Source organism: Plectropomus leopardus, chromosome 2, assembly GCF_026936395.1.
Source record: "Plectropomus leopardus strain MGB_pleo_1.0 chromosome 2, ASM2693639v1, whole genome shotgun sequence".
Taxonomy (NCBI): domain Eukaryota; kingdom Metazoa; phylum Chordata; class Actinopteri; order Perciformes; family Serranidae; genus Plectropomus; species Plectropomus leopardus.
This window is the reverse complement of record NC_142177.1, coordinates 31,927,397-31,954,994: the sequence shown is the minus strand read 5'-3', so window position 1 is coordinate 31,954,994 and position 27,598 is coordinate 31,927,397. Positions and strand designations below refer to the sequence as shown.

Below are 27,598 nucleotides of genomic sequence, written 5' to 3'. Positions count from 1 at the left end.
CTTACCCCCAACTCGTCAAATACCGACAGCTGGTCAGTGGTACAAGGTTCCCTGTACATCATCCAACAGCATGCAGCCAAATCAGGTGCTGCACAGCTTGAGGACAGACTTCCGAAGGGAAAGTCTCTGTCCTTGAGGGAAATATCCCTTAGAAATTAATCTTAACAGCGTTATCAGCCTCATGTGTCCTTCCGTCAATGTCTGGTTCAACTCCAGCTTCAGTCCTGGAGGGCAGAGCTGCACTGAAATGTCACTTCTGCAGGAAGACGCAGTGCCTTCGACGTGTTACTCAACAGCTGTCAGGATGTTTACAGTCACATTAGCTGTAACCTGAAGACTGAAGAACTACGCTTAATTAGGTTTCTTAAGTACAAGCTAAATGATGTGTTTGTATCTGACTACACTTCAAGCAAAAGAAAGTATCACCGTATATTTATCAGCCCTTTAAAACCTGGAACAACACATTGTGCGGCATTCAGACACCTTGAATGTGCATTTAAACCTTTGAAACCTGAGCAGACTGCTTTGATTTCTTTTGAAAACATGGCTAAAAAGGCAACGAGCAACTTGGCAAGAGATGCACCAGAAATTGCGCAAAGAAAACGACCTGAAAAAAGTTTTGAAAGAAAGGGAGGGAGAGATTATTGGAAGTTAAAAAATAAATAATTAATAATAATAATAACAATAATAATAATAGGAATCAGGGAAGATGTCTTTTCTAACAGTAATTATGATCATTATTATTAACTAATTTAGCTTTTATTCCTTTTTTGTTGTTTGTTTTTTTCACTTTTTTTGCTACATTGAAATCAAGCAAATGAATCAGACTTAATATTAACAAAATCAAAACATTCAATTACATTATCTATATAAAAGACAGCAAGACAAACATTTTACACATGTTAATATTTAAATTTGTTTTCCCACCAACAGACAACTAGTTGAGAAATAAACTGCAGCGTAAAGATCACCTCCAACATTTTCAGCCCTAAACTGTTCATGTGTGACATCCTCGCCTCCGGCAGCCATCACAAACTCTAAACATCCAAACGAAGGTGACGCTAGAGCCGCACCTCTACTCAACAGCGAAGGAGTCGTCTTCACGTCATATCGCATCTTTGACAAATCTCTGTTCCTAACACTCAAATATTGAATAACAGCTTTATATGGAACGCATAAAATATGTATCAGGTTTTCCGAGGCCGTCATTTTGGGTTAGCCAAGGTGGAACATGTCTGCCACTGGAGCATGTCTGCGAACGAGACTTTCCAAACCAGACAAACCACACACACACACACACACACACACACACACACACACACACACACACACACACACACACACACACACACACACACACACACACACACACACACACACACACACACACACACAGGGAGACCGTTGGACAGGACACACTGAGACGTGGCATTTACGAGGGAACAAAAATTGTCCTTTGAACATGATGCTCTCCGGCATCTGAAAACATCCCATCATAACATCACTGTGCATGCGTGTGCTATAATATTATTATAATCATCATAATTATTTTGATGATATGTGTAATTTGAAATCAGTTGTGGATTTTCTGCGCAGTAGCCCGAAGCGACCACAAAGCTTGCAGCAGTACTCCTCTGATGAGAAGGAGGCTGCACAGCATCTGCTTTACTTATATGTGCAGAGCTTCTCAAAGTGTCTTGGACATGATGCAGGCTGTTGAGAAGAGAGAAAATTATGCCCTAAGCAGCAATTCTTACTGCCATAATAGTTGTTGTCTCACCACAGGACACTATTTCTGTGTTGTCATACCATAATACAGAGTGACAGTGAAGTTAGTTAAGTTCAAAAGTGCAGGAAGTTGCACACACAACAGATCTGCTTTATTGGCGATGACATCACCCGCCATTAGCGGTATTCCCAGAGCCATGCATAGACTCCATATCTAGAATTTAATTACTTTATGGTCTGTATTCTGTGCATTAGTGGATGGATCCTCGGGCTGGGTATGGAACTTTAACATTTTTTGGTATTAACCAGAATGCGTCGTAGTGAAGCAAAGATATCGAAAACTGCCATGTACCTAAAGCTAAAAATCAAATGCTTCATTAAATGTCTTATATAATGGTAGATATCTTGTGGAGCATCCCTCTAAAACTCCTTCTGTACCTCCACAAGCTCATTTAGGTACAAAAGTTTCAAAAATAGAACCAATGAGATCAGTTTTGTTTGCATTCCATCCAGTTTGAAAAAGGTGTTATTGTTGTTTAAAAAGACAGTTTCTGATTTTTACTTTTTTTCTTCAGTAGGTTTCTTGTGTTAACACAACATTTTACATTGGATTAGTCTGTAATCTTTTGTTAAAGCTGCAGTAGTTCATTTTTTGGCAACCTGAGGGCAGCAGAAAGAACAAGCTGTAAACAACATGTAAGCATACTGTTTCTCTTTAAAGTCGCCATGGCAAACATAAACAACTGCAGCTTTACAGCAAAATGGGCATTTATTTGGAGTAGTGTTTTTGGCCACCCATTGAAATTAAATACAATGTTCACACTTCTTAAAGATCTTGTCCCCACCAACTTTTAAAGAACATGTCTTGATCTTTAATTGCTAGAAACTCCACAATTTTCCACAGCTAGTAGCAAACTTTGTTTGTCTGCCATCTGGTGCTCTGCACGTCAAATGCAGTCAGTTGTTGAAGCTTTTACTTTGAAAACAGTTGCCTGAGTGTGAACTAAAACAGTTGCATGTTTGAAAACCAAAACAATTAGCTGAAAAACACTCAAATGCTCCATAGAGCTGAGAGGAGCTGCAGATTCAGGTGATAATTCTCTGTGACACACATTTTTTAGTCATCTGATCAATATTTTATATGTAAACATTGCTTATAGTGCAGGCAGATAAATACAAAAGATGCATGTTTATTTTCCCTTAAGTCGGGCAAAAAAAAGTATTATTTTGGTAACAGTACTGGGAAATTTTTACTACAATTTTCAATACAATACCTAACAACACCCGTGGCGCATGCATACTATTGTATATTATACAATGCCTGTGTGTTTACTTTTTCTTTTTTAAACCAACATTGAAAAAAATCACTAAGCCTCATACAGAATTTCAAAGAAACTGCTTCTGGCACTGACAGAACAGCTCGTGTTGATTCACTCTTTGATCAAACTGCGACGCATGAATAATCGCTGTCTACTGTATCTCCCTGTAAACTAAGGAGAGAGGAGTAGTGTGAAGTGTGACGCAGTGGCAGCCTGTAGCACACACACTGGTATGAGTCAGCAGTACATCCCAGACAATTACTGGGCACATGACTCCCCGTCCCCAGCAGGACGATAAAAGTCCAGCACGGGACCGCATAGTCTTTGCAGGAATTAGTTCAGCAGCCTGACTATGTCCCATTTCCTGCAGGCCTCTGTGTTGTTCTGCCTGCTGTCACACACGACAGAAATATCTCAACCGCAGGATACTATATTGATGTAGGACTGCCAACTATACAACACCACCGTGTTGTTTGTCTGAGCTGTTTTGGAAAACAAGGTCATTTAAGGGGAAGTTCAGATCAATAAAATGATTTTAAATTCGCTTTAATGCTTTGAAACCTTGGGTTTGTTTACTTTCAAAAACATGGTGGAAAAGGGAATGAGCAACAAAACAATGTATTACCCAAAAATTAACAACAAAAATGAGTAAAAAGTTACAAGAAAAAAAATAAGCAGAAAAAAAAAACAAACAAGAAAAGTAAAATCAAATAGTAAAAATATATCTCTTATTTATATCTCTGAACAGACAGATTTTTTGTACTGCAGCATAATTCTAGCTTTAACATTTAATCTTTTTAATTCTTAATAATTTTAAATATAGTTTTTTGAACATTTTTTCTACATATTTTTGGACACTTTTCTAATAACCCCCCCCCATTTTAAAAACTAGTTTTCAGGTCATTTTCTTGTCCCCTTTAACAATTTATCAATTCATTACAACTCATCTGACCAAGTATTGTTTTCTTCCCCATGTTTTCAAAAGAAAGGAAACGAATTTGCTCAGGTTTCAGAGGGTTCAATAACTTGCCAAAGAACTCGGACTGCAGCACAAGAAAACTGATGCTGATGCAGGTTTCAAAGGGTTAACTAAAACTGTGCAGCTGCATGCCTCTCACAGTCACATTTTCGTCTAATACACTCTCATAGAAGTCATTCATCCTCAGCATTCAACAAGAAACTTACCTAAAATGACAAAACTTTGTGATGCGAGAACAAGTGCAGGTGAAGCTGAGTGATGAGCAGGTGTCCATCAATCTGTCCCTCCTCTGATCTAACAGTGCAGAGCAGTTTCTCTGAGCCCTGTGCCGACACAGCACTGTCCGATCTGCTAATTCTCAGACGGGACGGCCAACAGCAGCCTCCAGCTCAAACAGCATCGAGGTACGAAGCATCCCATCCTCCGTCCGACGCCTGGATCAAAGTGGGACTGCTCCCTTCCTGCTTGCATAACAATACTCTAGACAGATCCTCTGCTGCAGTTGGTGCTTGTGGATCAGACTACTTAGCCGGCAGGCAGGCGCTCTCTCTGACTTGCAAATGGACCTGGCGCTGTTCCAGCACAAGTCTCTCTGAAGAAAAGTGCTGAGCTAAAACTGGGCCATATACCTGGTGAAACACCCCTAAAAAAAACCTGATTCTCTCCTCTCTTTCTATCCGTCACGGTTCAGCTTGGCGGGTTGCGTATGCATCTTTTGCGCCTGGCGCTCAGTGTCCTGAGTCACAGCCAGAGCCAGTGAACTGGACTGATTTGAATTGTCACTGCATGTTTGTAGTCGGCCGCCTACAGGGCACAAGCTCCCTCAGTTGGGGAATCTGGGCCAAAGGAAGCCGACTCAGAGGTGTCAGCTCAGGAATAAAAGAATGACAGGAGTGATGATATGGTGACAGCATGGGCTCAAATACACTTTTTCCACACATAATCTCTCAAGCGGGGATTACAAACTGTGACTAAGACATCCCCGTGTGTGTGTTGTGAGACCAAATATTGCAAAAAATGACACACACAATCAATTTACAAGGCGGAATATGTGCAGGCCAAGGACATGTGGTGGAACATGACCAAATTTAGCGTGTGCCCAGAGCAATGAAACGACACGCACGCTGGTGTGAAGATACAAGGCAACGGGTGGTGTGATGCTGGGTTATGCATGCTACATTCCCCTCTCCCCTCGCAAATTGCCTCTGCTTGAAGTTAAATCGCTCTGCAGGATGACTAAAGTTCATGAGGAGAGATTATAGACTAGAGGCAGTTTGGAAATTAGAGCTGCGTTGAGTCGCAGACAGGAGATAAGTGAGGATTACAGTCAAAGATGTGCACTGGCTGGACACAGAAATACTCGGAAATGTGTAATTAATCTGTACGCACACACATACTGTACACACACCCCATCTGACCTTGAGAGAAACAAATTGCTATCTGTGTTATTACATCTCCTGCACGGGGCTGAACATAATCGCAGCTTAATTAAAGGTGCCAAGATAAAGAATCAGTGGGTTCACAGGCAGGTACAAACAGCCCGAGTGGATTGATCTGATAGCAAAGTCCTTCACCTGAGTCTCACAGCTTATTAATTCAGCACTTCACACTTGGATGCGTTCTGCACGTTCTGCTTCACTTCATAAACCTTGTCACCTTTAGCATCAGTGCGGCTGACAGCAAGAAGCACACGCCAGACGACAGCCAGAAAGAGAGAAAACCAGGGTGTGTCTCAACATCTCTCAAACATTATCTCTGCCTGGATGCGACCTCTACTGACTAATTTATGAAACTGCATCTCTTCACCTCTCATCAGTGCATGCCGCAGAGCAGGAGTCAGCACATTAGACTCTGTGAAGCTCAAACTCCCTCTGCCCCCAAAACACAATCATCTCCTGAAATGGATCAGTGTTTATCAGATGAGTAAAAGGGTTATGTTTTCATGTCTTCATTCATTTAAATGACATTATGTAAAACACTACAACCATTTGTTATGTTTAAACAGCTTGCTTTTGTTTTCTTGCGCAAGCTCGGACTCCAGAAAGAACAAGAGCTTGATTGCTCTGAAGTTAAATTTAGGCGGATTAGAGACTTTGATTACTGACGTCCCTGAACACTGCGGAGAGAAAGGGCATTTAGTTTAATGAGTGTGATTAATGTCATTGTTTTCCACATAATACAATATTCAAATAATAAGCCAGCAAAGTCGGACTGCCAGCAAACAGTTTTCATTGTTGATTTATTTGCTGATAATTTTCTCCTATCGATAGGGCCACAAAAAGGTCAGAAAAAGGTCAACAAAAAGTACCCTTTACAATCGCTCAAAGCACAAGTTGACTTATTTAAAAGGTCTCGTTCTGTCCGACCGTGAGTAGAAGTGCAACGACTGGTTGATTAATCAGTTCAGAAAAATGAATCACCAACTTTATTTTTATAATGGATTAATTGTTTTAGACATTATTCCAGCAAATATATCAAAAATTTGGTGGTTTTACCTTCTTAAATCAAAATTGCCATATTTAAAGGTCTTATTTTGTCTGATGGGTTAGAGCTGCGACGATTATTCGATCGAAAAAAAAAAAGCCAACTATTTTGATAATTAGTTGATCATTTCAGTCCTTTCTCAAGCAATGACGTCAAACATTAGCTGATTCTAGCATTTTACATTTGAGAATTTGCTGATTTTTAAATAATTTTTGGTAGTAAATAGTGATAGTAAAAGACGAGTCTTTGGATTTAAGACAAAAGAAGCATTTTGAGGACATCACTTGGGGCTCTGGGAAACTGTGATGAGCTTTTTTCATACTTTTTTGACATTTCATAGACTAAATGATTAATCAGTTAATCACTAGTTGCAGCCCTAACCATGAGTCTAAAACACTACAACACGTGTTTAAATATCCCAGAAGACCAAGAAGAGCTGTAAATATTCACATTCGAGAAGCTGGAGCCTGAAAATATTTAACTTTTTATGATCTCAATAGATTATCAAAATACTTGCTGATTAGTCTTCTGACAGTCCATTTATCAACTAATTGTTTCAGCTCTGCAGTAAAGTTAAAACATATGCAAAAACATGCACTATAAAACGGCAAAATACGGCTTCATGATTATTCTGGCAGGAATTACACACCACATGATTCAAAGCAGGGACCGTCAATCAGCCGCCGTGGATTTAACACTTAATGCCGCCGTGCACAAAGCCAAATACACTTACACACTGACAGCTAGTTGCCATGCAAACACATTCTTAGCATGAAGTCAACTCACCTCCTCCAGCTCCTTCTCCTCACCTGACAACTTGGCAAAGCCTCTGTGAAAAAAATGCTGCCAAAAGAGAGACCATTACCAGGAGAAGATTCCTGGCTTCACGTCAGGTCAAATGCAAAAAAAATGCAAAACTAAAAATGCTGAATTCCTCCATGAGAGTCCAATAAGAAATCAGCACTCCTCTGTACTCTGATGGACCACAGCCCAGCCTCGTCCCTGCCTCTTATCCTCTCCTCTTCCTCTGGATTAAATCCATTGAGTCTCTGTCACTCTCTCCTCCTCTCTTTTCCCTCTCTGTCATGAGCATAATCACATGTGCACATACTACACAACAAGCCAGGGCGGATGTCCACGGAGCAGAAACAGAGGGCTAGTGTTGGCCAATCGCGAGGCTATAAATAGGCTTCTTGAGTTCATCATTGTCTCTTCCTATGATGGTGAAGAGCCTAGAGGGCTCGGAGAGAGAGGGAGGAGGGCACACCAAGCGTGCACCATCACTCTCCTCTGGCTTTTACTTCCCTCCGTTTATCGACTTCAGTCTCCCTATCAGATTCACCTTCCTGATTCTCCTCTTCTGAAGAGAGATATGCGAGCCGTGCTGGAGGAGCCAACATACATGAGGGTTTTTACCGAATGATGAACGAAAATAGGAAATGTATGCTCCAGAGTACAGAATGACTTAAAAGCTAAAATCACCATACAGCCATTTATCACACTGTAAAGGTCACATGTGTGAATGTCTCTAATAATGTTTGAGAAACAGTGAACCCCTTCCTGCACAATGGTTGAATGTCACAGTGTAAAAGATCACCAGTGAAATGTCAACGATCCTCTTGATGTAGTAGCTGTTGTTATTGTGTTATGCACAAGTCCACACGCACTTAGAAAATGCCAAAATACTGTTGCAGTGGTGCTGTCCACTGATGTCCATGCAACTCAAAATCTCCATAACTGGCCATTTTTAAAAATTAATGTGGAAGACAGAAATAGATACTTCTCAGATTTCTATCCAGCTTTGTATTGTAGAATGAATGCATGAATGGTGTTAAATTTCCCTCCATCTTGCCAGCGCTCAGAGATCTCCCTGCTTATTTGCCAGTGAAAGATTTTTGCTGGCTCTGGGAGTGTTGCACGAACTAAAGATTGTTCTTTGTCATTTTTGTATGGCCACCACTGCAGACACAAAGAGTACAGAAGCGGACCAAACTTGGAATAAACAACAAAACTATCCACTGCAAATCAAATATAAAACCAAATTCTGTTACTGTCTTGCCTATTACTCACCTAAAATGTCTTCAGAGACATATTTTTAAGAACGATCCTTGTGTACAGGGATCCACAAAACCGACCGAAAACACAGTTGTGTGCATGCCATGCCAGTAGGTGAAGGTGCAGCAATGCACATGTGTGAAATGCGGCCGTGATGTCACCGTTCTATCAAGATTGCATGTTGCCAGTTTTCACGGTGGCATATGGAGTGGCGTTTTCAAAAGATTACACTCTGGAACCTGCTTTCAAAAGTTTGCATTTTGAGGCCCACAAAAACGCTGTTGTCGTGCGAATCAAAAGCCAAACCCCAACAAAAGTTTAACGTTTCATGCAAACTGGGAACCAATCGACTATCAGACGATGATTTAGCTTCTGGATAACAGCTAATGTTTTGTGGGTTCTGGAGTAGCCAGCGGATATCCGGGTCACGGATATACGGGCCAGGACTTCATGTGGTTGTCACTGTTCACAGCCCCATTAGCAACTTGTGATGTGAGAATGGAGTTTTGGCTGATCTCTATTCACGCTAAATCATCATCAGCTGATAGCCGATAGGTTCAAAGACTGCATTTTGGCCAATGCCTTCTGCCTCTTTTGCTCTCAACACTGTTTACCTGCGTGCAACCAAAGCTAACTTAACCCTTTAAAACCTGGATTGACATCACTTTCCTTGGTTGCATTCAGATGAGAAAATTGGTTTGATTTCTTTCGAAAGCATTAGACAAAAGGCAACTTGGCAAAGAATTGCATGAAATTAGTAGATAAAAAAAAATTTAAAAAAATTAAAAAAAAAAATTATCATATTTTTACATTTACAATTTTTGTACACAAGTATTGAGCAGTGTTTTTAGGTCTTTTATTGTTTTTTTTCACTTGCCCATTTTTTGGTTTCTGTCAATGTTTTTTGTTGTGTTTTTTGTGCTAATTTTCGTGTAATTGTTTTGGTACTTTTTACTATTTTATTGCACAGTGACTTCTTCCAATGTTTTTGGAGGAAATTAAGCAAGTTTGCCATGGTTACAAAGGGTTAAACCTGATTGCTCAATACTACTCAAACTACAAATAGAAACAACACCGCCATCGAAATCTTGTCCCATTGCCTTGAGATTCCGCATCCATATGAAATATAATTAACTGAGCTAATAGTAGTGTACCTAAACATTATGTTCACACATTAGCAAATATGTTCTGAATTTAGGTTTGGACTAACTATCTATGATAATGACAACAAAATGCTAATTTCAAATATACAAAAGATAATTCACTTTATCTGCGAGTGTTTATATGTGTTATTAGGTCAGACACATGCAAAATATGTGCCAAGTTAACATTGCTAGAGAGAAACGTCTGACTGACCTATTGCCTCCCTGAGTCACACGGCTCGGTTAAACTCATCTAGCATGTCTCTGGAGACGGTGAGTAATCCACTGAATAATCCACTGAGCGAGACGGGACGTCCCCTGTTCTCAGCATAAACACCATGTAAGGTATTTCGTCTTATATTTGACAGATTTGTGGGACATCCACTTGAGATATCTTTGTTGCTCATCATGCTTTCACCTTAATCAATGCTTGTCAGACACACAAAAGGCATCAGCACGTACACGCATCCAACACACAAGTCACAGAGTATTTCATGACAACACAGGAATGACCCTGCAGTCAAATCCACCGCAGGAGCTGACATGGGAAAATGTCAGATGTTGTTAAGAGCAACAATTTCAAATACATACAGCTGTTATCACGAAATAAAAGGTTGATTGCCTTCTAGCTTAACAAAACGCGTTACTTCATCTTCTGTATTCTCACATCCAATTACTGTTTTATACACTTTTTACTTTCTTCCTTGATTTTGAGACAATGATACTGAACTGATGTACAAAGCAACCAAGGAGGTTTTAAATGCCAAACAGAGGAATGCTTTTGCTTTGCCAAATCAGACATCTGACCTCAATCCCACAGATCATGTGTTTCTTTTGCTAAATACCAGACAGATGGAAAAAAGAAAAAGAAAAAATCCCTGAAACAAGCAAGGGAAGCGGCCGCAGTACTGGACTGGCAGAGCATCACCGGGGTGCCTGCTGCTTGCAAATGAAGTATTTTATGGCCACTTGGCAGCAGCAGTAACAAACTTTAAACACAACATTGGCATTCTTTCAACCTTTAAACTGATATGGTGACCTTGAAAGCAACCAATGCAGACATCGAGCAGACATAGACACAGGTCGACAGAAGCATTAAGCATTCGTTTCTGGCTTTCTGATGGCTGTAATTCCAATATCCACTCTCAGTTTAGCTCTGTTTGGGTCTCCACCAACTCCTGAGGGAAATATCTGGCTTTTTAGCTACTAAATGCTGCACTACGTTCAACAGCTGGTCACTAATTATGTCTGTCTACTGCTCACTACTGGGAAGGTAGTGAACATTAGGGATACATGGTATTGGATTTTTTGATATTCAGTATGAAGATATATAACAATCCATCTGACTGATACAGATATTAACATATCAACTTTTTTCCCCTCTTAAGTCTCTAACTTCACATCATATCATGCATATTCTCATTGTGATGGCCCACCAGCAAATGGACGTCAGGAAATCAACCAGGAAATCATCATTATCTGTGTAACTGTAATACTTAATGCTAGAGTTTAGGGTATTAGTTTCATGTTTTGCAATGAAGGTTTTATCGCTTTAATAAACATCTTTTGTGGTTGATTATATAATACACAGTCTGCAAACAGGTAGCCTATCTAGCAGGATGTAAATATTTCTGTGAACTCCTGTACATTATTTTAAGACTACTAAAAACCGAATATCTTTGAGGAAAACTGTCTGATTGACAGCAGCTTTTTGAGACAGCCTTGTGCTGCTGCTGATTTCATCTCCTTTCAAGTCGAGGCGCAGTTCATCTCGAACAACCCTGATAAGACACTGTATAGAGCTGAGAGGGACTGCAGAGATGGATAAGATTTCTCTGTGGGTTCATCACAAAAGGCCACAAGTAGGTTAAAGAATAGGGCTGTCACTTAAACAGTTAAGAGAGGAAAGTCTAAATTAGTTTTTAGAAAACAAGTAATTTGTTAGACTTTATCTGAACATCACCCATCCCCCTACTGTTCTCCATTTTAATTTAACTCAGTTTGTCTGGCAGCAACATCTCAAACTGACAGTGAGTCTTAAGGACGCCCTCTGCTGGACCAGGCAAACTACTTCAAATAGTCTGTTGAACATAGAGGCCGTGAATTTTAACAGGTTATTGCAGTTATCAGGGATACATTTTTCCCTTAGATTGAACAACAGATGGAATATCATACAGAAAGTGAAAAAGAAGCTAGCAGAGTTAGTTTCTGTTCATGTAGACAATATAAGCTGAAACTCAGCACTTTAACATAATGATACATTTTAAATCTAATGTGCTTAATGATGTCTGATGAGTGATTACAGACAAATTATATCTCTGTCACCTGCAAACCGACACTACAAAATGCACTGCTAGTGAGGATCTGAGCTTTCAGAGCAAAAAGTAAATTAATAAAAAAGTAATTTTTTTAAAATTCACTTGAAGAGAGAAATTTGCATTAATCAGCTTTACATTTATGGAGATCTTTCTACATTTCGTTTGGGTTTTCCAGTCCTTAAAACAGTTACTTCTTCCTTCCATTTGGGGTCGCTAATGTGCAGAATTAATGTGAGCCTCGACAGTGAGGGTTTCTTTATAAACAAGTTACCTTCTGTTTCTTCTAAAATTTAAGTTTTCTGGGAGCACAGTGTGCGCTTTCACCTGAGGACAGTTTTTCATACATGGAGATGATGGACATCTCTCTCCTTTAGTTTTCCATCCTCTCCAATCCATCAATAACTACTCTCACTCTCTTCCTCCGTCTTCTCCTCCCTACATCTCTCTTCCTCCGTCTTGTCTCTTTGTCCTGACTCCTCCCTCAGTTCAGCCTGGTGTCCTCACAGCCTCCCTCTGCGTCCTCTCATCAGACCAGTGTCTCTCCTCTACTCAGGCATCACTTAACATCACCGAACAACCACAGAGAGGACCTTTCGACCTTTCACCTCACTGCAGGTACGTCAGTTTAAGATATAAATTTAAAGTATACAGAAATAATTCAATTCTTGATGTTAGAATTTAGCAACGTAAAACTTTTCTTTTTTTTTTAAAACCATGATCAAAATGGTCAAGTCGAGAAAGACATGTAATAACAGCACCTTTTTTTGTAAATTATGAGATTTCCAATTTAAAGACAAAGTTACTTTTCATCAAATAACTATAAAGCGGATGGTTTACATAAAGCTAAGAAACCTTAAAATTGAAAATTTCGTCTTTACATCTTAGATAAGACTGGGTTTATGTGTCCTGAGCATCAGCAGGAAAGCCATCAGATTAAAAACAACCTTGAAAAAAGGCCAGTGCCGCTGTAAAAATATGCAAAACTTTCATTAGTATCTAGAGACTACTATGAAATTATCCCTTAACAGTGTTTTCTTTTTAATAATAATAACAAACTTTATATATTGAGCTCTTTTCATGCAAGTGATGCAGCTGATGCAAGTGATCAAAGTGATCCACACAATAAAAAATGCAACACAAAAGCAAAAAGATGACAATATTAGCAATCAAAGGACAGACAGTGATAAAAAAAAAATGTAGTAGTAGTAAAAATGAAAGAACGGATATAAAATAACAATTGCTAGAATTACATGAGTTAAAAGCCACATTAAATAATCAGGTTTTCAGCTGTCATTTAAAAATGTTCACTGAGCCAGCTTCTTTTATAGCTTTTTAATTATTATTTTCTAAAACATGGTTTGAGTAATAAAATCTGCGGTTTGTTGGGTTGTTTGAGGTCAAAACGTGTGATTACAAAAGAAGTAGCTAGAGGAATTTCCTGTTTACACACAGAGATCTAGCAGATTGCGGTTTTTCTCTGTAGATGGCGACCCTCACTACACGAGGTCATCGCCATAAAAAGACATTAACTTCTGAAACTCAGAGCCAACACTGGTGTGGTGTTAATGCAGTGTATTCTGACATCATTTCATCTTTCATGGGGTGGTTTTGTGGCTATCTGAGCAACGTCAGCAGGTATTTTGCATTTTACGACCAAGTATGAACAGTCCTACAAAACTGTATGCTTGTGCCAGCACACTGAAACAAGATGAGGAAAAGGGAGAGAAGCATGTCAAAGCACACTGCTGCCTCTCCTTTTATAGGTATTGTTGCATCCAGCCTCAAGTGTTGCAGATGGCTTCCGTCTGCAGAGCAACACTGATCTGTACTCCAGAGGAGAGATGTTATATATACAGTGAATTAAAAATGTACACAACACAATCTCCCTGCGTCCTCACAGAATGCCTTTCGGAGGAGGAAACAAGTGCGGCTGCTGCCAGAAAACAGTCTACTTCGCTGAGGAAGTGCAGTGCGAGGGGAAGAGCTGGCATAAATCCTGTTTTCTATGCAGTAAGTATTTAAGGTAATCTGCTTTATTCTCCGTCTGACTCAGAAATCACAAGAAGTGCCAGGATGGAACGCAGACTATTTGGCATCAGGGTGTGAAAGTGAGCATCTGCAGGTTTTCGCTCAGGCATCTCGATCCTTATATGGATCCACTGGAAATGTGACAAAAGGTTTGGTCTTCCTTAAATGGCAGAGGAAGGTACACATGCTCCCCCTCCAGCACAGAGCAGTATTCATCAAAGCCAGCTAAGCACAGAGTGGATTTCCTTTTTAAAATGACATGCATAGTTTGTGGAAATGTCAAGACATCTGTGAATTTCCCCCTTTTCTTTGCTGTAAGTGGTCTGTAAGAAGAACTTGGACAGCACAACAGTGGCCGTCCATGTGGATGAGATCTATTGCAAATCATGCTATGGCAAGAAATATGGGCCAAAAGGCTACGGGTTTGGAGGTGGAGCCGGCACTCTGAGTATGGACACAGGAGAAGGACTGGGAATCAAGCCTGAAGTGTGAGCCAAACAGCATTTCTTCCTGTTATCATACTGAAAACAGTGTAAAGCAGGGCTTGACCGATATTGGTTTTTAGGGCCAATACCAAAACCGATTATTAGTAGTTAATAAGACCGATAACTGATATTTGGAACCAATTTGCATTTACAATAAAAATGAAAATCTTTCTGTCAATATGTAGAATTTGGAATATAATAAACTCAAATGCAAAACTGTTTAAATGCCTTTACCAAATGTTCAGTCAAAACTGAAACTTTCATCATACACAGCAAGTTCCCAGCAATATTTTAGAAAGTCAAGTGAAAACGTAAATTTAAAAAAAAAGAAGAAATGAAAACAGCTCCCTCAGGTTTTACAAACTGGAGGTTCCTCCCATGCCAACAATTTCTTTTCACTTTTTATATAATTTTATCAGCGATCGTTATAATTACTATTGATACAGATAATCGGCAAAATGCCAAAAATCAGCCCCAGTAATTGTCCAGGTCTGTTGACCCGTAGTGTGAAACAATATATTGTATATTCAGATCATAAAAGGACAAAGTGCATTTCATATAAAAGACAAGAATTACCACCTTGCGGTTGTATTCCCTTCATGCACTAGTAAAGTTGCACTTACAGTACATCCATGTCTTTCAAAACATCTATACAATCAGCTGAGTTTCAAGGTGGGCACCCAAAATTAGTGTCACCAATTCAAATCCGACCAAATGTCTCCCCTTCTGTTCTCGAGTTATTCCGTCGAATAATAGACAGAAAAGTGTGTTGTGCAGGACATTATGATGTCACAGTTAAGTTGAACTTTTGGATATAAAATGTCATCACTTCATCATTATACCCAATTAGACATCTGTGTGAAATTTTGCCATGATTAGAATAAAAAATCTTGAGTTATGGCCAAAAACACAAGGTCACAGTGACCTCTGACCACTAAATTCTGATCTGTTCACCATAGAGTCCAAGTGAATGTTTGTGCAAAATTTTAAGAAAATCCCCCTATGTGATCTTGTGATATCGTGCTCATGAGAATGGGACAGACAGATGGAAAACCCGAAAACATAATGCCTCCAGCTATAATTATTGCTTGAGAAGGCATAAAAAGTGCACAAACAAAACTACTATTAACAACATAAGAAGGATTCAAGGCACATCAGATATTTAATAAAGCTCTGTTTTCTCTGACAGACAAGCTCCTTTTCGTCCTACAAACAACCCCAACGCCTCAAAGTTTGCCCAGAAAGCCGAGGGCTCAGATGTGTGTCCTCGATGTGGAAAGCGAGTGTACGCAGCTGAGAAGGTTGTCGGAGCAGGCAATGTAAGAAAGATCGACATGAATAACAATTAATTAGTACACAAACAATTTAAAAATCTGTGCTCTAAATTAAGAATAAAAGTGGATGTTTTGGTAGTTCTCTGTATGTTATTAAATTAACCAGCTCTGCTTTCTCATCAGTCTTGGCATAAAGGCACCTGCTTTCGCTGTGCCAAGTGTGGCAAAGGACTCGAGTCTACGACCCTCGCTGATCGAGACGGGGAGATCTTCTGTAAAGGTCTGTGTGTATCAACTAATTCAGGTAGAAAAGGCAGCAAAGTAAATAGCTAAGATTCTGATAATTATTCATTTTTTCCAGCAAAAATACCAAACATTCTCTTGGTCCACTCTTTCTTATATGTGAAATTAAATTGCACATCTTTGGGTTTTGGTTTGTTGGTCAGCTCGTTACACTTTCATTCCCCACATCAAAACTACACAAAACAGATGCCATTCATGAAAAATAATTTCTTCATAAATCAAATGCAAACTGGGAGAAATATTGCATGAATTAATCAGGCATTTTTGTACCGGAGGCACTTTTTCATAGCTCTGAGCACCCCTTTTTTATTATGTCCACACTGCAAAAATAGAGATTGTAGTTCATCGAGTGCCATTTTGAGGGGCTTTTTTTAGGTTCTGTTTCAGAGTAGATCCTCTCAGCACAGGAAGAACCTTGAGCGACCAAAGTGCACTGTGATTGGTTGAACACATCCATCTGCAGCACTGGCAACCACCAGAAAACAACCACTTGAAACAAAAAAAGGCTTTACTCAGCATATACTGCATGTAATGGGGGAAATTTAATGCGACTGACTTGTCAAAACAAAATATAAGAATATTGAATAGCATTTCCTCTGAACTTGCTAACTTAGGCATCTGCCACACAGCAAAGCAATGCAAGTATAAAACCAGGACGCTGACACAGGATTACAAAAGAAAATGAAAGAGCAGGACAACCAAAGTGGATCTGAAAGATAAACAACAAGTGGTACAACACAGGGAGTCCTGAGGACTGTTTGCCCCAAAAACGCCAAGTACTGCATTACGCCTGGAACACACTGCATGCATGAGCAGCATGTGACGGCATCCTCGACAAAATGCAGCGTATTGCACGCTCACGGTGTTCACACAGGCAGTGTTGTTGCTGTGACGATTCTGCAGGGCTGCCTGCTGATATGAGTTCAGTATTTACACTTTTATAAGCACAAATTCCACTTATTTATGAAGTCATGCAAGCTCCTGCATTGTCAACAACATGGCCCTGCAAATGTTTAACAATAAAATGCCTTGTGTCAACAACTGATGGGATTTTGTTGCCAGACACATTGTCAAAGGACTTTTATTTTGAAAAGGAAGCAGGAAAGTTTGAGTAAAACAGATATGTTTGTATTTCCTCATATCTGTGAAAGATGGAGACATTCGAAATGTAATAAAAGGTGGTACTGAGTCAATATTATTATTAAAACGCCATTTTCACTGTGTATTTCTGCTGACAACAGCAAGCAGAAAAAAAACAGCGGACCACCGTTTCTCTAGGCGCTGCTCACACAGGCAGTGTGGCTGCTCTGACTTGTTCACACAGGCACCAAAAACCCCCGAAAAACAACAGGTTCGGCAGTGCTCATGCAGGAAATGTGTTCCAGGCATTAGAGTAGATGCAGTCCTTTTATTTCAAACCATATAACAGTTACTTTAGATGTTACTGGTCCAGTTAAACCACCAACAGCCACAACTGGTTGAACCTTAACCTACAGCACAGAAGCAGTTGCTCTAAATTTGTTACGACAGAAGCCCAACGGGTCAGAAGACCCTCTGATCTTTTGCCATCAAGTACATTTTTATTCATATTCGAACGAGACTTTACGTTTGATATTTAGTGTAAAGGAGCCAGCTGAGGTTCTGATTCTGTGGCTCTGCAAACTGAGGTTTAATAAACCATCAGTTTGTGTAATTTGAGCGTCAGTAGGTTTTTGTCTGTGTTGCTCAGTCTTTGTCATTTCATTCACAGGTTGCTATGCAAAGAACTTCGGTCCCAAAGGATTCGGCTTTGGTCAGGGTGCAGGAGCTCTGGCTCATTCCCAGTAAAGCCTGAAGCTTCGGCCCACCTTAGACTGAATAGAGCGCTCTGATATCACCGCTTTCAAGATCCTTCAGTCGATATCCAGACTATTTCACTCTGCCTGTTCACTCCAGCTGAAGGAGACAAGTGAGAGAGGCACTCGACACACAGCTTTTTGTACAAGTTCAACCAGTAGATTTTGCTCAGTGACATTTTAAGCCCCAACTCTTGACTGCTTAAAAAAAGATATCATGCTAAATATTTAAAACACTAATTTTGAACTGTGATTGGATGTGCACATTGTGTGTGTTCAAACTGATTTTTTAACAGAAAGAAAAATTAAATGCACTAAGAAACACTTCCACTGTAACAAAAAAACTGAGTTTGGCATCTGAGCGAGAACAAAACATGTTTCAAGACTGACAGCTGAGAAAAAATGAAGCTCACATCATGCTTAAGTTGCACTAACGATTAAGTTTTTTCTGTCTTACATGTCAAATGTTGTACATACTGTCTTAAGATATGCTTTGTTGCTGACACAATAAATATCAATCAAAAAAAACACACAAAACAAGAGATTATTTTTCTTATTCTGCATGATGCAAAATCTGGCATGCCCTACACGACTGTCATTGTTCTTTCTGTGATTCTGCTCTGATGAAATCAGCGTGTTCATTGATGTGGTCTCGGGTGTGCTTGTTATTCCTTCTGATCATCATCAAACAGAGAAAAATGCCAGCTGTTGTGGTGAACAACAGAGTCGTAGTGCTCAGCCCCGTCTCCGCCTGCGCCGAGGAGCTGGCACACTGACCGGAGTGTCAGGCAGCTGTAGTGGCGGCGGCGGCGGGGGCGGCAGCTGTTTGTTTTGGTTCTGACTACAACATGTGTGAGTCACATAAACAGCCAAACTAACTCTGAAATTCATACAAAGATCAGAGTCGATCTAGAGTCGAATTATTGTGTTGGTCAGACAAAAACTAGACTTTTGAAATACAAGTTTGTCAACTGTTAGTGCTTGTTTACTAGAACAAGAACAGAAGTCCAATTAAATGACCTAATTGAGCTATAACCTTAGCTCGACTTAACTGTGCCTGTAAACATATACTGTTTGACATTGCAGACATCTTAAAATTGGTATTCCTTTGCTCTAATCACCTGCTGTAAGTATGGAAACACCATGATCATGTGATTCAATATTTGATTCCATTTCCCTTTAGCCTGTTACCCACCAGAGGGACTACACACAACGCTCGGCACATTGTGGGTCAAGTATTGAGATAATATCATATCGTGAGTTACCCTGTGGTTCCCACCTCTAGTAACTAATTAGGCGAGTCTTAGCAAACAAAAATTTCCTTTCATATCAGACTTTACATCAATACTAAGTTTTGAATAAGAAATGAATGCTCATATTGCACATTTACATAACGTGATACACACATACTGTATATCCTCATTCCTATCCTAATATCACCTGTACGACACAGCTGCAGAGACCATTATAAATTCTGTTGTACAGAGACTTAGACAACAGAGCCTACTTTACAACACGTGAAAACTACTGTACTGTAAACTTCTATATAATCCACTGGGCATCTGAATATATGAGTCAGTGTTCAGTTTCCTAGAGACGGTCCAGCAAACACACACAGCACTTTGTTAATCCTGCTGCCATATATACTGTGGAATTATAATCAGCTGCCACGAGCCAACAGCCTGGATCTCACTGTCATAAATCAAATCAGCATCAGGGACTTAAAGTCCTGACTCAGCGAGAGCGAAAGAACAGTCCTGCAAATTAGAAAAACTCCACAAAAAAATATTAATATATATATGAGAGGATACAGTTACAGACACTGCAAATGAAATTATCTTCATCCACAGATTAATTCCACTAAAGAGACTGGAGGAATTTCCCATGGTGTCTGATTCTCGATGTGAGCTTGAACATATGATGAAACTGTAATAAATAGCAGGGCGGTTGGCCCAGCAGGTCACAGTCACTGCGGCCTCAGGAGGCTGACAGCTCGCCAGTTATCCCACTGAACGCCTGCTGCTCCACTGTAAGCAGGAGACAATGCAGCAGCCACACACGTTACCACAAATGTAAAGCATGTGTTCAGCACAAGTGCAGAGGATTAAAATGCTGTTTTTAATAATACTGTCATTTATCAAGCAATATGTGGAGCGGCTTCTAGTTAAAGGAAAAACCTGAATAAGAAGAAACTGACCTCATTTCGAAGCATCTGTTTTGTTCTTCGGCTGTTTTGATGAGTATGAAAATGATGTAAATCAAATTCTTTAACAGATTTTGGACACCATCACTGAAACACCAAATGAACGGATATGTTTTGGAAGAATGGTGTTTATCCCTACAGTAGAGAGAATAATCTTTACCATGGAGCCTTTAAGCTGTTCTGCCTTCACTTGCAAAGAGCTTAGGACTTTTTAATGTGTTCAAAAATGCAAAGATGTCCTTAAAAAATTTTCAAAGGTCCATTATGTGGGATTTGGTGGTAAGTAGCAGTGAGATTGCAGAACTGAAATTTCTTCTGTGCCAAGCCTGTGTTACTGCTTTTCTACCAAATACACAATGGTTGAACTGATTCCATTCAGGACACTTGAAGCCTTGGTGCCATCTAGTGAACCAGTCCATGTTTCCACCAGTTTTATGTGGACCCATTGTAAATTACAGATGTCATTAACGAAGGACATCCAATTCAAAATGGAAGTAATCAGAAGTAGCAAGATGGCAAATTAACTGCCAACTTTTTTTTTTGTTTTTATCCCAAAAGCAAGCATGGACCAATTATTAATGAGACCACTACACTCTTTCTCAACTGCCTTCTCCACACCAATTATTAGTACTTAATGCAACCGATACAAGATATTTGTGATCTATATGCGATATCAATAACAATGAAAATATCGGAATATAACAAACTCTCTGTTCTCTGTACTCTCTGGAAAAACTCACCTCTGTCTGAGCTGAAGACAATTAAATTTCCAACACAAACACAACCCAGACACAAGTGCTTTTGTGGATTAATTTAGAGACTTAATGTCCTTGAGTGAACTGAGCGTTTAGAAGTGTGTCCACACAGACAAGACAATCATCTGTGTTCACATTTTGCTCCACACACACAAACTACAAACACAGAGCGTACACACACATACAGTATGAAAGCAGGGACCCAGAATCAAAGAGTGGCAGCATCACATGGTGCTGCAATTTGTCTATGTTTAGTTGTCGGCCTTAGCCAAATGTATACTGGAAACTGCATTCCTGCCTTAAAACCTCGGCTTAGCATTGTCTGCAGCTATTATCCTAATCAGACCAAGGGGGCCTTGCGGTCTCCGGAGGGGACACGGCATGTCTCCAACATCACTCTCAGTAGCCAAAAAAATCTCAGACAATGATCAGCAGCGACATGATAAACTGGCTACGGCTGCTTGAACTTAGCTTCAATATAAGAAGAAAAAAAGTGTAACTTGAACTTTACACAGCAGCTGTCTGTTAGGACGAACAAAGCTGGGGTACAAGAGCAGAGACAAGATCCCACCTAGAGCTTTAAACACTTTACACACACAGATTAACAACTGACTGAAAGCTGCTGAAGTGAAAGTCGTTTATCCCGTCTGGGCACGCAGAAAAGTTCACACACATTATTATAAAGAAGCAGAGAGCAGTGATCTGTCAACACAACACGAGCATCATGATCACTGTTATCCTGACACCACCCCCTCTCATCAGGGGTGTATCTCTGTGTGTGTGTGTGTGTGTGTGTGTGTGTGTGTGTGTGTGTGTGTGTGTGTGTGTGTGTGTGTGTGTGTGTGTGTGTGTTTCTATTTAGGTCTCCTTGTGATCGAGAGGAGGGACAAAGGGGAGCAGGAGATAAATATTCTGGGTCTTTCTTCTCTCCATCACTTTGTCTGCATCCACAGCATCAACACAGGCAGGTAAGACCATGAATCTCTGCCACACTAAATCAGTTGAACTGATAGTTATTTCTTTTTCTTCCAGTCAGAGTTAATTGTGGTGATTTGATCTGAGATCTTAATTTTACTTTATTCAATTAAGATTTGACAATTAGGAATTAAAGTATATAAAATATAATCTGAGGAAGTTTCTGACCAATCTTAAATTTAGGGTTGCAACTAACAATTATTTTCATTTTGGATGAATGTGGTATTAAAGAGTGTACAGAATGTCACTGATAGTAAAAAAAAAAAAAAGAGTAGTGATGTCTTAAAATGTCTTGTTTTGTGAAACCAACAGTCAAAACTCCCAAAAATATGTAGATTACTATCACAGAAAATGAAAAAAAACAGCAATATTCTTTCAAGTGACAATGGCAATGAGGCAATGAGACTTCTATTTTTGGCTATTTGCTTCAAAAATTCTGTCAATTATCAAACGTAATACTCATTTCAGTTCCAACTAGGCTACATTAAAAAAGGTTTAAATGTAAATCACATTGCAACAACTACAACACAAACTCTCTCTGAATCACTGTTAATTGGATTTAATATCATGTGATCATCAAATTAATTTTACTCCAACAAGGGGGGTTATGAATAAAATCATCTCGCAGTGCTGATATTGCAATGACTGCAAAATCTCCAAAAGACATTAATAAATGTTGACAGCTAAAATAACAACACAGAAATGTCTGATCATGTTCAGGACAGAAGGACAATCAATGGAGTACCACAGTTTGGGTTTTTTTTTTTTGTAAAAAGTCAAATATTTCCTAATTCTAGCTTTTAATTTGTGAGGTTGTGCTGCTTTTCATTGTCTTATGGTAGTACATGGAATATCTTCAGGTTTTAAAATGTGTTAGAAAATACATGCAATTTGATCTCTTACGGATCACATGATCAATCAATAATAAAAGTGAGTTAGTTGCAGCCCGATGATATCTCAAATATATATAGTCCTGAAGTGTTTATTACCCAAAATGCACTTTTTTAAATCCCTTTTTTTTTCTCTCTTTATTCTGTATATTTTAATCATATATATATATAATATTTATTAATTGGTCTTGTATTGGTGGGGCTGTGCAATTTAAAAATATTATATCAATATTGTGATTTGAGACTAGATATCATCTTAGATTTTGGATATGATATATATCGGGAATGTTTTCCTAAAGTCTGCTTTACAATAAAGTTGTGTAATTTCTCTGTTCTAGCTGGTCTATTATTCGCCTTTACCCACTAAGTCATTATATCCACATTACTGATGATTAGTCATCACAAATTTCATTGGATAAATATTTTGTGAAAGCACCAATAGTTAACCCTACAAAATCACTGCAATGTTAATATCGAGGTATTTGGTAAAAATATCATGATATTTGATTTTCTCCACGTTGCCCAGCCCTACCTTTGGTAAAGTCAGCTGGGTGCTCTTAAAAACTTTGGGTCACTTCTGTTCTGAGAAGTGGGGGCCCGGTCTATATTTGTGTCTTTATCGAGTGGAAAAAAAGGGGGTGAATGCAGGAAATGTTATCTAACTGGAATAGCTGACATGTTGGGGCCTTGCATGCTTCTCCGTCTGCCATCACTTTGCTTCCTGGCAGATGAGTGTGCTATCAGCACTGAGAGGTGACTGCATGATTCTGTCCAGCAGGCCTTTCTACGAGTAAAACATAACAATGGCCGATAAACAAAATCAACAAGGCTGGCAGTGTGAAAAGTCACGTCCTGTCTCTGCTAAGGAATAATATAACCAATGGAGAAAAAATATACATACCAGCCTTTAAAGCTATTATAGAGATAGATTGAGCTATATATAGAGCACATATATACTGTATCTATCCAATTCTTGTAACACTATACGCTCGGCTGCAGTGGAATGTATCTATAGTGGATCTAAAGGGTATCCATGGTTAAGACCCACTGGGGCACTTGACCCAAGTGGTCCTCACTGATGAGCACTTCAGAGGCAAAAGGTTTTATTTTTGTCTTCCAGGGGGAATTGAAATAGCCAAGATGCCAGAGAGAGCGTAAGTGTATTGTGTTTCTGTTATTGTTTCCATTTCCAAATCAGACAGCCTTTGCAGACAAATGGGATTTATCTATAGAAACACATCATAGAGTGTAATATGGAAACTCCCCGATACAAATATTTAAAAGTTTTTGCAATGTCGAACTGAATGCTAAATCTATATTTTTTCTGTGCTGTGTCCTTTCTTTATTTCAAACCAACAGACCGGAGGTAAGCTTTCACAAGACGATACTCACTAAAAAAAACATTTAATAATATAATAGGCTGGGATACTATAATGTCACATTAATTTTAAATCTATTTTCTTTTTGCAGAGGAAATCTAAAATCTCAGCTTCTCGCAAGCTCATGCTGAAGGTGAGTCCTCTGCAAATTGCACAATCTGCATCTTCACACTAAATCAGACAGTAAAATTTACTTTTATGTGTGTTTTTTAAGAGCTTGATGGTCGCCAAGGCCAAGGAGGAGCTGGAGCAGGAGATGGAGGAAAAAGAGGAACAGAAGGCAAAGTACCTTGAAGAAAAGTCTCCTCCGATACACACCGCTGGCATGTCGTTAGCAGAGCTACAGGTAGAATTTCACATTCACCGCAGAGTTGTTCATATCCACAAACTAAAACTCTGAAATAATGTTGCTAAAGATCTGTTATTTCATTCAGGAGGTGAAAATATTTAGCATTCGCTTTCTCTTATTTTCTTTTAAAGACTTTATGTGAAGAGCTGCATGCCAAAATAGACGTGGTGGATGAGGAGCGGTACGATATTGAAGCCAAAGTCTTGCACAACACCAGAGAGGTAACTGAACACCAGTCAAAGAAACACTTCGCCCCAAAAGACCGTTTGTATATCAATTATTCACCCTGCATTACGCTGAAATTTGGGGGAAAAAAAATGTTTTTCTCACATGCCTCTTGTGAAAGAAGAATCCAAAAACTGAGAAAATTCTTAATGAATCTGCTAAGTCCTGCCCCTGAACGCAGACTGGCCAATCATAGTGTGCAGCGGCAGGCTCCAAGGGCCCAACAGCGTCACAGATTTACTAGACTTTCATGCAGTCGCTTCAGGTTTTCTTCATTTTATTAGGTTGGCATCCTGAATATATCCCTCAAACACATATTGTAGACCCTTCTGTGTGCTTCTCTGTAATTGTTTGTTCATTTTTGCCAGAAATTTGATAGGATTATTTCAGTTAGTAACAGTGTGCGGTCCATGTTAGCTCCAACAGCTTGACAGACCATCATGAGGGGCCAGGGCTTAGCGAAGGGTCCACTCAAGTCACAGGCAACCACGTTTAACATCAGCGAAACTACATCAAAAACCTACAAACTCTCACACAACTCTTGCAGTATAATCCAAGTAAAATATCCAGTCATATGTTCAGTACCCAAACAGACAGCTGTTTCTGCAGGGAACTTAATTAAAAGTGAAACTTATCTGTGCTCTCTTCAAAACCAGACTCCTCTGGGAAAAACAGTCATTCTGCCTCGCTAAACGTGGGAGCTGCTGGCTTATGGCTGCCTAAGCCAGTTTGTCTGTGTGACTTTGGTGAATACAAAGTAAACCTTAAAAGCACCAAAGTCACATAATAACAGACAAACTAACAGATAGAGGCAGCAGTAGACCAGCAGCTACTGTGTTCAGCGAGGTAAAATTACTGCTTCAGTCAATGTAGTCTGGCTTTGAAGGAGATAGAGATAGATCAGTTTCACTTTCAGTGCATCTCCCTGTTGGCAAAAGCTGTCTGTTTGGGAAGCACTAAGCGTATGACTGATGAATGAAAATTGGATTAGACGGAACGAGTTGTGTGAGAGTTTATGAACAGAAAATTTGATATAGTTTTGCTTTAAAATATAGTCACTTTCATACTTCAAGAATCTTCTCAGTTTTGGGAAAAGTTTTCTTTCTGTATTCAACGTAACACAGGATGAATAACTGATATACAAATGGTCATTTGAGATTTAAAGTAATTTTTAAATAAAGATTACAATAAACACCTTTAATCATGTCAACATGAAGAACAAAAGGACAAACAGACACCTCACTCAAAGCTGAAAAACAGTTGTCCAACAAGCACTTTATGATGAAAAACCATGAAAGTTTAGCTTTAAATCAACCAACTGTGACGCTCTGTCTTAAAGTTGAATATCTGTCTATGTCTGTGACCTAGATTAACTTCCTCTCTACTTTCTCCACAGATCAAAGACCTAAACATCAAGGTACTGGACCTGCGAGGGAAGTTTAAGAGACCCAGCCTGAGGAGGGTGAGGGTGTCTGCTGATGCCATCCTGCGCTCCCTGCTGGGCTCCAAACACAAAGTGTCTTTGGATCTGCGAGCTAATCTTAAATCAGTCAAGAAGGAGGACACAGAAAAGGTGGGTTTGGGAAAAATACAAAGATTCAGAGACGCTTTCGGCCAAAAGTCAGTGACATAATCCTGATATATTCATACAGCACACAATGTGCAGCTTTGGCAGAGATGTTTTCCCATGGTGACCATTACGAAGCATATTTGCTCTTTAAGCCTTTGGCTGATGTCCATATCAGCGGAGTGTGAAACTGATTTATCAGCTCTCTCAGCTTGCCAAAACAAAATTAAAACCACCGGTGCATGGATGAAAATATCATATTATGTTAAACAAGGATTTCCTTTATCCCACGAGTGTTTCTGTTAAATAGAAAGGCTTCATCAAGCACCTGATGGAATCATTTTAAACCGTTACATGTGCACAACTTCAGCCAAACACAACAGAATTAACAAAAGTGCGTCTCTGTGGTCGTCTGTGTGCAGGAGAAGACGGTGGAGGTGAGTGACTGGAGGAAGAATGTGGAGGCCATGTCGGGCATGGAGGGCCGCAAGAAGATGTTTGATGCAGCTAAAGGTCAAAACCAGTGAGGAGGTGCTACTAAAGTCCCATCTGGCTTTTTAATTTACACCGAATACTGTCACTTTTAAACCAAAAAAATCAGAATACAGCACAAAATATACATGCATCAGCTCTGGAGGACATCACACGTTCACAGATAATCTTTTGCTATTTTATGATCAGGACATTTTCTGTGTGATTTGTTTCATTTTCACTGAAATAAACGCAGCATATGCAGTCTCTCTTTGTGTGTCTCTTTGGTTGTACAGTACATAATTCTTTGAATACTTAAAACAAAGAAAGCTTTGCATTCACACTCATCAATCGGCTGCTGTGATGAAATGTCAGAGGAAATCGGTTTTAATTGGTTTCATGCATGTGTAGTTTTATGGATTACTTGTCAACCACACACAAACACACATACACACACACACACACACACACACACACACACACACACACAGTTTAAGTAAAGATGCAGAAACACAGATTTTGTTTTGAGATTATATCTTATCAACTTGAGGTACTACAATGGGTTATAAAAGCTTCACAGGAATTACCAGGCCTGCCTGATTTTAAGGGGTGGAAGAAAACTTTTCAAATAATTTTACATATTAGGCTTATATATCAGCATGTCATTAAATTCTGTGAACAAAACTGAATAAAACTGTGTAATCTGCTCACAAGTACCGATTTGCACATTTTACACAAATTTCCTGCAATACTTGCCCTTATTATGATTAATAGTACAGATTAACAGTAGAGATGGAGGAGATTATTTTTAAGAAAGCTTGGAAAAAATGTCCA

General features: G+C 39.4%; 3 protein-coding genes across 7 annotated transcripts in view; 2 read left to right on the top strand and 1 right to left on the bottom strand.

The window, feature by feature from the left end:
* Positions 1-27,598, bottom strand: part of LOC121959459 (neuron navigator 1) — a 123,776-nt gene that overhangs the window by 95,124 nt on the left and 1,054 nt on the right. Inside the window, exon 1 of one of the 5 annotated variants that reach the window (XM_088091150.1) lies at positions 7,297-7,652. The exons of 1 other annotated variant lie outside the window; for it this stretch is intronic. The gene's annotated coding sequence lies outside the window, so the exon portion shown is untranslated. Of the gene's footprint in view, positions 1-4,232; positions 4,780-7,296; positions 7,653-27,598 lie in introns of those variants that run through there. 3 more of the 5 variants (XM_088091169.1, XM_088091152.1, XM_088091138.1) reach the window with 3 other exon arrangements.
* Positions 12,483-18,150, top strand: csrp1b (cysteine and glycine-rich protein 1b). The gene is made up of 6 exons (XM_042508768.2): positions 12,483-12,640; positions 13,926-14,035; positions 14,373-14,541; positions 15,728-15,857; positions 15,996-16,092; positions 17,866-18,150. The coding sequence occupies exons 2-6, from the start codon at positions 13,927-13,929 to the stop codon at positions 17,940-17,942; spliced, it is 582 nt and encodes a 193-aa protein (XP_042364702.1). The 5' UTR covers positions 12,483-12,640; position 13,926; the 3' UTR covers positions 17,943-18,150.
* Positions 24,132-27,033, top strand: tnni1b (troponin I type 1b (skeletal, slow)). Its single transcript, XM_088091124.1, has 5 exons — positions 24,132-24,285; positions 24,367-24,498; positions 24,633-24,722; positions 26,123-26,299; positions 26,716-27,033. Exons 1-5 carry the CDS (start codon positions 24,277-24,279, stop codon positions 26,818-26,820), a joined length of 513 nt encoding a protein of 170 aa, XP_087947250.1. The 5' UTR covers positions 24,132-24,276; the 3' UTR covers positions 26,821-27,033.

Excerpts from the sequence above, each read along its gene's own strand:
- csrp1b (XM_042508768.2), top strand. The coding sequence starts at position 13,927 with ATGCCTTTCGGAGGAGGAAACAAGTGCGGCTGCTGCCAGAAAACAGTC. Across the intron at positions 14,036-14,372 it reads TAAATCCTGTTTTCTATGCA|TGGTCTGTAAGAAGAACTTG; the intron begins GTAAGTATTTAA and ends CTTTGCTGTAAG. Across the intron at positions 15,858-15,995 it reads AGGTTGTCGGAGCAGGCAAT|TCTTGGCATAAAGGCACCTG; the intron begins GTAAGAAAGATC and ends CTTTCTCATCAG.
- tnni1b (XM_088091124.1), top strand. Across the intron at positions 24,723-26,122 it reads TCTTGCACAACACCAGAGAG|ATCAAAGACCTAAACATCAA; the intron begins GTAACTGAACAC and ends CTTTCTCCACAG. Across the intron at positions 26,300-26,715 it reads AGAAGGAGGACACAGAAAAG|GAGAAGACGGTGGAGGTGAG; the intron begins GTGGGTTTGGGA and ends GTCTGTGTGCAG.